General features: G+C 26.2%; 1 protein-coding gene across 2 annotated transcripts in view; it reads left to right on the top strand.

Moving 5' to 3' along the window:
• The window catches only part of LOC123299073 (longitudinals lacking protein, isoforms A/B/D/L), a 422,122-nt gene that overhangs the window by 384,377 nt on the left and 24,613 nt on the right, over nucleotides 1–13,132 (top strand). Inside the window, exon 5 of one of the 2 annotated variants that reach the window (XM_044881282.1) lies at nucleotides 12,153–12,394. The exons of the other annotated variant lie outside the window; for it this stretch is intronic. Coding sequence (XP_044737217.1) covers nucleotides 12,153–12,379 — 227 coding nt within the window. The 3' untranslated portion in view covers nucleotides 12,380–12,394. Of the gene's footprint in view, nucleotides 1–12,152; nucleotides 12,395–13,132 lie in introns of those variants that run through there. 2 annotated transcript variants of the gene reach the window in all.

Raw genomic sequence — 13,132 nt, forward strand, 5'->3', positions numbered from 1 at the left:
TGAATTAAAAAATCTATTAACTTGTATAATAAGCCAATTTATATCAATAAAAAAATATTCTGATAAAAATTTGTTTACTTTTTTATTCCTAAATTGTGGATCCTATGTAAAATAAATTTTCAACACAAAAATGGTTTAGGGTTTATAATATGTTCTACACAATATATTTTATACATTGTAAATATATAGCAGAATTAACATAAATTTTTTCTAGATAAAACTTTTCAAATATAGAATGATTTCAATGAAAAACATATTTTCTTTTTCTTTACAGTGTTAATTATAAATGGAAGATCCACATGCCGGTGTGGAAAATCATATAAAAATAAAAGTGCTTGGTATACACATCGAAAATATGAATGTGGCAAAGAGAAAATGTTTAAATGTTTATATTGTAATTTTAGAACACATCGTAAAGGCACATTACAAATGCACTTATACAGGCATACTTAATTAATTAATATTATTTTTAATTTATTTTAATTATAAACAAGTTGTAATTATTGTTAGGTCTGAAAGGTCTGAAGTAAATGTAATTAATTAATTTTAATAGCTTTATTAATACTTAAGTAGTTTAATTTATTTGGCTATTGACTTCGAATTTCAAACAGATGTAAGTGCCTAATTCTGCAATATGTATACTAGCCGAAATGACTCGGTTGTCCTGGTAATTGTTTCTTAACATTGTACATTAATATTTTGTCACTTTTTCAAAACGCCCTCTGAGTTAATCGAATATTTTGTGTCACTCTCGAAAGTTGCAGACCTATCTACATCATTTTTATACCTGGTATATGAAGTATACTAAGTTTAGTAACAAGTTTGTAACGCTTAAAAATATTGATACTATGAACAAAACTTTGGTATAGGTGCTCATAAAATCATCTACTTAGTCAATTTCCGGTTGCCTGTCTGTCTGTCCTCTGTCCGTCTGTCATCACGATTACTGAAAAATGACAAGAGATATCAAGCTGAAATTCTTATAGTGTGCTTAGGACGTAAAAAGTGAGGTCGAGTTCGTAAATGAGCAAAATTTCTTAATTGGGTCTTGGGTCCATAGGATCCATCCTGTAAACCGTTAGAGATAGAACAAAATTTTAAACGTAAAAAATGTTTCTTATAAAAAAATAAACAACTTTTGTTTGATACATTTTTTCGTAAACATCACTGTTTACCCGCGAGAGCGCAAATTGTATAGTATGTATTATATGGGTATATCAGTTATATATGTGTGACATGTATGTATGTGACAGAGCAATCAACACTGTCTATACATAGTATTTCAACAATTAACTCAGTCAATTGTTTGTTTTAACTTGTTTTTTATATATCTACACCACTCATTTCAGAAGAATCAATTAGTGAGTCTATTTCTAAAATATTCTGAAACATTAAGAAGCTTTTTATATAAAAATAAGTGTATTATTATGAGATTTTTCTCATACATTCACAAGCTCCAATAACTATTGTGTTTTCAAGTCTTTTATGCTCAAAGTACAAACTTTATAATTTTCATCACCTATCCGTACCCATATGTGCGTAATGGTATCAAACTCCCACGAACCGGGACGGTAGATAGTTATAGAAAATTCATGCACGCCTATGAATACTATAGTATAACTTTTTTCAAAATGCATTGATAACCTCAACATTCTTTGCATAGAAATTGATCATAGGATATTCTGTGAGTGAGCGAAGATAGTCTCGGAAAAATATAAAAAGAATTCGATACCTCAGAGTATACCATATTATGGAAAAACAACTATTAACATAGACTTATGGACTTCCACTTTCTAACATTCCACGTAACTTCTGAGAGATGTATTTTATTTAAATATATAATTTGTAAGTCCATGATTGTGGAAATTCGAATTCAAATTTTATTTTTTAAGGAAATAGAAATATTAATATTGGAAACAATTTGCTTCCTAGTTGTAATATTAAAACATGACACAAATATTATATTACATTTAATTCAGACATCATTTTTAGTTTTTTATTTTTTTAACACTTTTTTTTAAATAAAAATAAACGTTTTTGCATATTTTAAACATATTTCGGACTTTTTACTTTTTTATAATTTTATAATTTCAGTAATAATATTATGAAACTTAATTATTTATTTATTTTCATTCGAATAAAAAATTATAGATTTTCTAAAATTGGAATTTGTTTGTCTAATATTATAAATCCTTTTATTTGAGCATTGAAAACGATCGAAAGGTCGTAGAATATGATTCTAATTTGATTTTATATTAAATTTTTATTTGTTATAAATTTCAGAGAATTGTATGGATTCAGAAGCTCGTCATGTGTGTCAACTATGTGGAAAATCATATAAATATATGAGTACATTGAATCGACATTCTAAATATGAGTGTAATAAACCGCCAATGTTTCATTGTACAGAATGCACTTACAGAACACATCGAAAGAGTAGCTTAGAATTACATTTCTATGCTTTACATAAAACAAATATATTTCCTTAAATATGATATTTCCATATACACATTATTCCGAAGTGTAATTTCTGAACACTATCTAGGGATTCAACCTACCAATGTATCAATAACCTCCCTTTTAAAAAGAAAATTTTTCTTATCAAGAATTTTAAATGCCTAGAGAACGGGCAGCTGACCGTTTTTTAAGTTTGTTATTAGTTTTCAAAAAACCCGACAAAAAAGATCGGCCCGGGGAAAATTTTTCTGAAACTTTTTTGGATTTTTGTTTTTGATAATATTAAAAGCCCACCTCTCTTGAATAGGGGGGCTGGCCTATTTATCTTTTATGTTAAATGCTAATGTTATATTTTATATATTCGGAAAAAATTATAAAATTTAATTTAAGAGAATATATTGTGAAGTTTTGTAAAGTGGCTACTCAATTTTTCCCATAACTGTACAATGAAGTTACAAGACAGTTTAGGCGTGTGCCTGTCTAGAAAAAGTATACTATTTATGTAAATTTTACGATGTTCATTTCTTGACAGGAATGTTTTCAATTTCCGAAACAATCTAAACTACGATTTTTAAGTTTCTGAAATTTTTTTAGATTTATTCAACCTCATATTTGTAAGAAGAAGATAATTTTTTAATTCACGACTTCAAATCATACGTTGAGGTGACATGTCAAGCAATGTGTTTTTCTAAATCAATTTTTAAAATTAAATTATAATTTTACACTAAACATAAATGGTACACTGAATAAGAAATGAGACACTTTTCTCAATGACAATTTATTATTTAGTATAATTAAAAGCAATATCGGAATATCGGATATCTCGCAACTTTCGAAGTCGTGGAGCACAGTAATATAAGAGGGGATAAAACACATTTAGCCAGAAAAAGTGTAATTGAAATTTTTAATATAAGCAAAGATGTAAAAAATAAACTTCATTAAAATTAATTTGATACTATTTTTACTATACTAAGTATCTCGTTATTGGTACATCGAATCCAAAAACTTTCTTCTAACAAGTGACATTTACAAAATTTAAAAAAGCCCCGACAAATTTTTCGGATTCGGAACCCTAGACTTGCACTTATCTCAAACATATCTAAGAATATTTTCCATTAAATTACGTTTTTCCTTATAGCCTTCTCCAAAGTAAACCGATTTTGAAGATCATTGCTTCTTCTTTAGGAACCCTATCTTGCATTTAAAACAAAGCTTAAGACATTCTCCATTAAATTATCTTTTAAACAAAACAAAAAAATCAAAATCTGTTCATTCATTTCGGAGCTACGATGCTTATTACACCCCTGTTTTTGGTTTGGGGGATTAAAAATTGTATCCTCTATATTCCTGTGTTCCCAAAAGCTATAGTTACGATCAATCCTATACATATATAGACGAAAGTTATTTATTATGATTCAAATGTTTTAATTTTTTTATTTATTGAAATAATAAAATATGTTAATTTTTTTTATTTATTTTTTTTAAATTTGTTTATTAATTTCAAAATTCCGAAATAGGAAACTCAAAAAGCAAATTTCAAAATTCCGAAAGTACGTAGAAAAGTCTGAGTCCTATATCGACTTGGTTGTAAAAATTTAATTTTAAATGCTGCATGGAAATTTGTCGGAATTGGAATTATATTAATGTATATTTAGGTATGTATCATCGGCTAGATTTGTCAATGGACAAATTTACGTACAAATCACAATAAATATGGTAAAACAATTTATCTAGATTGGAGATTTAAGATACCAGTGATTAAAAGGAATTTTAGATTGCATTTTTAACCTTTTCATCACCTAAATTATCATGGGTGTTTTTATTAACTTTCTCTTTGAATAGTCTTGAAAACTGTGCAAATATTGACGGAAGAAGCTCTTAACTTCATGTCATTTATATGACATGTGTGTGCTCTTATCCAGAATATTTTGTTCGGAACAAAAAAATTATATTCACCCCAAATATTTTTCAAGTAAAATTTAAGGTAAGATCTTATTTTTAAAATTATGTTTTGTACACTATCAGCGAATTTCCCCGAAATTCATTTTTTAATGTCATTTTAATTTTTTGCCAAAAACAAATTTTGTTTCGCAATCCTTTTTAACGATTAAAAACTAAAATAAATTAAAATTTTATTGTTTCAGTGAAATTCATAAACGAACGTTGGACATGCTTGCAATGTGGTAAACATTATAAACATTATCGTACATGGCACAGACATTTTAAATTTGAATGTGGTCAAGAACCAAAATTTAGTTGTGATTTTTGCATACATAAAACCCATCGTAAACAAAGTTTAATTTTACATTTGGCTATGCGTCATCGAATTGGATAAATGATTTTGTTTTTTGTAAAAGCGTATTATTTTCATGGAATAAAATGTTTATTTTTAAAATTTTTTATTACTAACTTAATCCATTGGCCACTGTTACTCTAATTTCTCAAGCGATGATGAAATCAATTCTAACACAGATTTTCAATAAGGGGAGGGACTGGTACATATTAAAATGTTTTACGATTATCCGGTTCTCGCAAATAGGAGTGCATAAATCTATTTCCAGCCTCCCTGCCTCGAAACACTAGTAATAGCAGTAATAGTAAGTGTTAATTTTTAAAAGTTTTCATTTCCTGATAAGTGATAAGTATTGACAAGGTTAGGAAGTTTTAAGCATCTTACTTCTCTAAAAAAAATTTTAATTTCCAGTTATCTACACAATTCATGTAAGTACTGAGCAATAACTTTTAAATCGTAATTTAAAATATATTTTAAATAATAACTCTAAAAGTCAAAACAGGTTTGTTTAGCGAGGTATTTTCAAAAAAAACTACTTCTTGAACCTTAACCTTCTTCCATCCTCCATATTCTCCTTTCATTCTCAAGTACTACGGGTGCCTTAATTTTTAAGTGGTTCATAGTTTTTTTTTTGAGATTATAACAATCTATAATGACTTCGCTACTGTTCAATATTTTATAATTATTATATTTTCAGCAATAGAACTGTTAAATTTAATCAGTGTTATTATTAATTAAAATAGAATTGTTTTGTAATAATTTTTGAATATTGTAGATATCAATTAGAAAAACATTGAAATTAATAAGATTAATTTTTTTCAGTTTATGTATCATCGTTAAATGAGAAACGATTTTTTTGTGGTAATTGTGATCGATCGTATCGTTATAAGACCAGTTGGTATAAACATCGTAAATATGAATGCGGTAAAGAGCCAATGTTTCGTTGCAATTTTTGTCAACATCGAACTCACCGCAAAGGCAATTTACTTGTCCATCTTCGTCGACATTTAGCACCATTGAAATATGCTGAAAAATATTCTGAATCAATCTAGTAGTTGAACGAAAATTGTACAATTTTTGAGTATCAAATTTTGTACAGCTTATTTATTGTACAATATTTGAGTGTCGAATTTTTCTAGTCATATTATTGAAATTTTTCTTTTTAATTTTTTTAATATAATAAAAATGTAGATTTTTTTAGATCTCATTATTTATTTTGATTACATTAATCTAAAAAAATTTGGAAGATTGATGATTGATTAATTATATTTTTGAGTTTCACTTTGTAGGTAAATTAAAGATAGTAAGATGATTAAAATTCTATTCTTTTCATTTCAACCAGTAATAAAATAAAGATGCCTTATTCTACTTAATTTTAAGTTTACGATATTTAAAAATTTTTAGTCACTGCCATACACATAACTACCTTCACAAAAATAATTTGTGATATTTTAATAAGAAATCGGTACCTACTTACAAAAGAAAAGGTGCGTCAATTGGGTACTCAACTGATTGTCTAAGTAACAGATAAAGTCACTCGAAAATTTAGACGGATCTTAATTAAGTTACACTAAATATTAAATAATAAAATAATTCCATTTAGGATCAAATTTCAAGAAGCATTTCCAAAGGCAATAAGTTAAAAAAATTACGGCTACATATAAAAAATTGGGACATGATATTCTCCAAAAACTATTATATTTTATGTTTGTTCGAAAATAGTTGTTGGGAAAAAATTAAAAAAATACAGTTAAAAATAATAATGAAGAAATAACGCTTAAAAATTAAAGTAAATTCTCGATTTTTCTCCTTGGAAAAACGGGCATTGAAAATTAATTACTTTAAAAAATTGCAATGTAGCATGAAGCAATATAATAGTTATCTTTATATTTTAATTTCTTAATCTTTTTTGTTATTCGGATAATTGCTAATAATCATAATAGTAAAAAATGTTCTTACTTAATACAGAATCGTAGAAGAACTTTTTCGCTAGTATCCTTAAATCTTTATCATAGAAGTTCTGATTCATGTCCATTTGGGTTCGTAAATAAGCACTTTGGTTATTAATAAGTATTACATTTTTATGAATAATTATCTTTAAAAAAATTGCATTATTAAATAATTAATTTTAATTGATTTTTATTTTATTTTAAAAACATGCGGTACAAATAAATAGACCTGTTAACAAATATTCCAGGAAGTCACCATATTATATATTTTTTAGAGGCAACTATCAATTACGCGAAATCTCACATTTACCTCAAGAATTACTTTAAGGCTAAAATAATTTTGTTTGCTAATGTTGTCCAAAAAATTAGCAAAAAATATATTGATAATTTAATATTAAAAATTCTAGATAAAATATTTAATGATATAAATAAGAGACATTTAGTGCAAGTAATTAGAAATATTTTATTTTAATTAATATTTCTAATATTAATGAAAATAATAAATAGTCAAAAATTAAGATTAAAATATATATTTATTTTTTATGTTCATCTAGTCATTTTAAAACGTTTGATGTATATGAAACAATTTAAAATTAGTTTTTTTTTTGTTTTAATTTTTCTATTATTGTAGAAATTAATTAATAAATTGGAAATTTAAAAAAATGAGCGCAGTTATTTCACTCTCCTAGTTTAAAAAAAATAACTGATTAATTTATAGGAAACTTGGAAGTTTTCCAGATAATAAAAGAAACTGTATTATTTTTATGATAATATGTTTCGGTAGCAAGAACCTAAAAATATTATGGGAAAAATATTACTAGTTATACTTCTTGTTGTTAAAAGCTCAAAAGTTTAAGAATTTTTATTAATAAATTTTAAAATATTAGCTCCTATTAAAATATCAACTTAATTAATTGATTATATATTTTTTAAATATTAATTATTACCGTAATTAGGTGATGACATATTAAGGTGCTCCCTTCCCTTTCTTCGGTTTTGGAAGAGACTGAAGATAATATTTTGATTTCGAATATTTTTCGAATCAGCCAGGATCAACTGAATTATTTTTTTTAAGCAAGGCATTTAATTATCTGCAATTGTGGAGTATTTTATAAATTTTCTACCAAATGACAAAAGTATGAAAGTGGTTGACGTAGGGAACTTAAAAATTATTGGCATTTTAAGTTTTACTTTAATTGTAAATTGTATGTAGGTATAATTCCAAATTTATTAGCCTAGCTTATCTTTGAAGAAAGGTAGGATTTAATATAATCCTGTTGTTATGTTAAAATTATTCTAAAAATTATTCAATCCATAATTCTAATTCACAATTTTTTACAGGGTTAAGTGCGGATGAAATACGTCACTTTTGTTCTGACTGTGGTAAATCCTATAAATTTAAGCAAGGATTATATGAACATCGTAAATTTAAATGTGGAAAGAATCCATCATTTCAATGTCCATTTTGTCCAAAACGGTGTTATGTTAAAGGACATTTACGTCAACATATATTATCCTGCAAATTTAATTCCAGCAATCAAACGAAAAAATTATTTTATTTTAAAATTTAAAGGATATATTTCAACAATTTTAATTTTTTTATGTTTTTTTACTGTTTTGATTGTGTGTTCTATAAATTATTTGTAGATTGGTATAAATAATTATATCAACAGTAGGTATTTCATAGTTTAGGAGTCCACTGTATCAATTTTGGGAACGAGTAGAGACAAATCTTTTAAATCGCTTGAACAGAAATTATAATAGTTAAAAATAATGCCAAGCTGCAATGTTCGAGATAAGGGTCTAAAAACGAACGCAGAAATATTTCCCGTGTAAAGATATTTAACTAAAAAACTAGGATATAAATGTTATGCTCTATACAATGACCGCATTGCCCGAATGAGCAGACCTTATAGATTAAATTTTTATAAATTTCACTTATAATGAAACTATTATTCTATACATACACACATATCGAAAATAATTTTATAGTGCATTTTTTTTAAATCGATACAATGGACTCAGATAACAGTGCCATTTTAGGACAAGTAATGTATTAAAAGAAAAGAAAACTTTCAGTAAATTTTACTCAAAGCAAAACAGATTTGATTCTATGCTTAGTTTTCTTATATAAATAAGTTTTAATGAATGTTTTGAATTAATTACATTTTGCTGACGTCATGGGATAATTTTAAAATTTTTAATATTTTATCACTTGTTATTAATTTGGCACCATCCCGCAACTATTAAACTATCAAAAATAATGAGAACTGTAGATTTTCAAAGATATGGATTAAAATTCCATATCCACCCCAAAACTTGAACCAATTTCGCTATTATAAATACATATTTCGATTATTCTGCCAACATCAGAGTTACTCAATTTATAATACGAAAATTGATTGAGGCATTCGGGTGAAATTAAAATTTACCACTTTTGATTACTATTAAATGTGATATTATAACCTCTCTAAGTCTATATTATTTATTTCGTATTTATTTAATTAAAGAAACATTTTTTAAATAAAATATTTAATTTTTTCCTATTATCATCATGTTTTTTCTTTTTTTAGAATATGTATGAAGTCATGTTACTAAAATTTTGTTATAAATATTATAAATAATTTATTATTAACAAATATGAAATATATTTGTTTACCAAATATTAAACTTTTTATTTTTTCATCTAAAAGTTTCCGAAAAATTAATTTGATTATTTTAGGTCAATAAGTGATTTTTAAGCACTCTTCAATCTTTTCTTTTTAAATTTGCTTCTAAATTTATTAATGTAAACATATTTTCGTAGATAATTATCCAAAAAAGTATTTTAAAATTTGCATCCCTATTTGTAGATGTGGTGGTTGGGACCTACAAAAAAAAATACACTTTAAAATAATTCATATTTGCTTTTCATAAAATTTTCTGCAATGGAAAAAAGGTTGTATTTGTAGACAATAATAATTAAATATTAAAATACACTCGAGTTTAAAATATAAAAAATGAATTAATGTGAAATAAATTTTGCAAAAGTGCTAGTTTTACAGGAATAGATTAACTGACATTTGATCTCGACTTATAAAAATAAAAAACTTTCAAAGCTGAGTGAACTTTTTCCATTTTTCATTACAATAAATACAGTGCGTTGCATTTAAGATAAAGACACCCTCATATTTTCGTTATTCAGTAGGATATCGATTTGAAGTTTTGCGCAATCACACCGGGTGATGGATCACATTTTTAAGATACTTAACCGAAATTATGTTGCTTGCTTAGATATTTCGTTTATACCCATAAAACAAAACTCATGACAAAATTCCCATTTTTAAATTTTTTATTATTTTTATCTTTACTCAAAATATTGTTACATGTTTATTTTTTAATTTTATCTCTAGTATGCTTTAGAATGTAAAAACTGAAAAAATTGATAATTTAATACTGATATGTATTCAAATATTTTAATAAACTTGTAATAATTTTGAGGGTAGGCCAAAATAATTAAAAAATTAAAAATACGAATTTTGTTATGAAAATCGGTAAAGGGATTTAAAAAAAATATTCTAAGCAACTTTTTCTCATAATTTTTTTTCAATATCTTTAACCATCTATGACGCTAGGCAAAATATTAAGAATCGGCCCTATTTGTAAATTTGTCGTAGGCTGAGTTTAAAGTTCAGATTTCGGCTAAGTATCTCAAAAAATACATCACCTATAACCCTATATGATTGTGCGAAAATATCAAGGTGTCTTCATTGCAAATGCGGCATACTGTAGTAGCAACCAATATGAAATACAAAATGTAATTTCACGCTATGCCCGCAAGTTTGAAGGGTACACTGGACTATTTTGAGATCCAATTGAATTCAATCATTTTTAGGCGCTGGTATTCAATAAAATTGAAGTGATTTGTGCTTCTGCAAACAAACCTTCAACTTTCTTAGATGTCATGATGAGTTTTAAAAAATGTTGTTTTTATTTTTATTATCTACCAGATTAGTTCATTTTTTATTTAACAAGAGTGTACTTACAGTACTTATATTTTCAAAATAGTTGTTCAAAAATCAATTATTTTAAAAGTATCCGTATTGTGTCGATTTTTAAAATTTAATTGTATCGTATTATTTTTGGTTTTTAATTGTTATAAATAATAGAAATTTTTCTTTATTTTTGTTTTTTATTTTTTATTTTTACAGATACAGGAATGCGTTATGAATGTCCAGTATGCGGAAATTCATATAAATATAAACAAGGTTTATATACACATCGACGTTTTCGATGTGGGAAAGATCCAACATTCAAATGTCCATATTGTCCAAAACGTTGTTACGTTCGTGGTGATTTACAACAGCATATTTTGACATGTAAAGCAAATCCATTTGCTGATAATGGTGGCGGTGGCATTTATTCTTATACAAAAATTATATGAAAATTTTTTAAATTTACTGTTTTTTAGATAAAAATTTCATCCAAAAGTTATTATTATTCATGTGAACACATAATAATTTTTAATTATTATCGTAATTGATTGAAAATAAAGTATTATTCTGAATAAAACCTTTGTTTATTCTTTGTATTTAGCATTTTGTTATGTTTATATCGTATTTCACCTTACGTTCAGTTTTATATTACGCCTTATAGTCGCAGAAACGAAGCATTGAATTTTGAAAATTTGAACGCTAAGACGGATTTGAAGGCGGTTTTTTTGCATTCCATTCGTTAGAGCGCCGAGGAAATTTTGGTGACCCAAATTTATTTATATTTATATATACTAAATTCACAATTCTGTTAATAATGATGAAAATGATTCCAAACTTTTTACTCGGGGGTCTTTGGGGTCGCCGTACACGAATATCGCAGGGCTCCAGGTACCTCGTAAACTAATTCTGGCGCAATATTCGTGTTCAGCGACCCCAAAAACCTCCGAGCTACCGTGATGAATTCAGCGTTGTTACGTGATGAATTCAGCCAGTTTGCTCACCATTGCGTTCCAAAAATTACAGGTATTTTTATAGATTTCTTATGCGAGAACTATTGTTTTTTAAGAACATTCTTTGAATGCAAGAAATTTTTCTTATTTAAACTGAAAATCATTGAGAGTTTTTTTCAAATTTCTGTCATACAATTTATTTATTTATTTTTTGGAAATGTCATGTTAAAATAAACACCTTATATATGAGATAAAAGGAAGTAAAGTTCTACCAACGTATAGATACCATGGTATAGATACCATGATAACTAGTAGAAGAATAGCTTAAAAATAATTCTTGTATTATTTACAGCAGTGGGCGAAAATTGAATTGGTTTACTTCCTGGCTAAAGAATAATGTTTTCTATTTGGTTAAATTGAAAAGTACCTATCTTATTTGTTCGAATTTTATAAATTAAATAAATTTTTGTTAAATATTATGAAAATTTAAAAATAATAATTCTTTGATACCTTTGTATATAATTTTTAGATTCAATATTGACCGTAAATGGAAGATATATTTGTCCAGCATGTGGTCGCACATACAAATACAAATCTGGATGGTATCAGCATCGTAAACATGAATGTGGAAAAGCACCAAGCTATCAGTGTAAATATTGTACATATAAAGCACGTTTACCATGTACATTACGAAGTCATGAAGTGTTATGTGTACATCGAAGCAGTGCGCATGATCTGTTCTTTGGGACAGGTTAAAATAAGTGTTACTTTGATTAGAGGAACGATAATTGTAAAACTATGAAGCAAGATTATACTGATGAGAACCCATATCGTTAACCATTTATAATATATGAAGTAAGAAGAGTTTTTATGAACGTTCTTATGTATAAAACAAAGAGGGAATGTGTACTGTGTGTTATGATCGCTGTATTGTATTGTTCTCTCTTTGTTTTTTACATAAGAACTATTCTTACTGCATATAATATAAATGGCTAACGATATGGTGTCCAAGCAGTATAGTGTTTAAGAGACAAGCATTTTGGTTGGTTTCTCGAACAAAAGGAGACAAGAGTTTCAGACATTTTTATGGTAGATGCATATAGCAAAACTCTGTATCTTCCAAAACGCGAGGGATAGAGGATAAACATTATTACGAATACCCAACGAATTCTCAATAATAGGATTCCAACAATCTGTTTTTAAAACACATCCCAATGAAAAATACGTAATAATTTTTACAAAAATCTGATATTAATTTATTATATTCAAGAAAATATTAAAAATGTAATTCAATTACTAGTTGTACTTAAATTATACGTTACCCATAATTTTAAAATTGAACGAATTTTGTTAATATATTTATGAAAAATTAAAATATTAAAAAATATATTTCAACAAATTCGATTTTAATTTTTTTACTTCCTAAATATTAATTTCATTGGTATCTTATTAGGAGAATAAACAACATCAAATTATTCAAAATATAATTAAATAAACCATATTTTATAA

Source organism: Chrysoperla carnea, chromosome 4 (genome assembly GCF_905475395.1).
Source record: "Chrysoperla carnea chromosome 4, inChrCarn1.1, whole genome shotgun sequence".
Taxonomy (NCBI): domain Eukaryota; kingdom Metazoa; phylum Arthropoda; class Insecta; order Neuroptera; family Chrysopidae; genus Chrysoperla; species Chrysoperla carnea.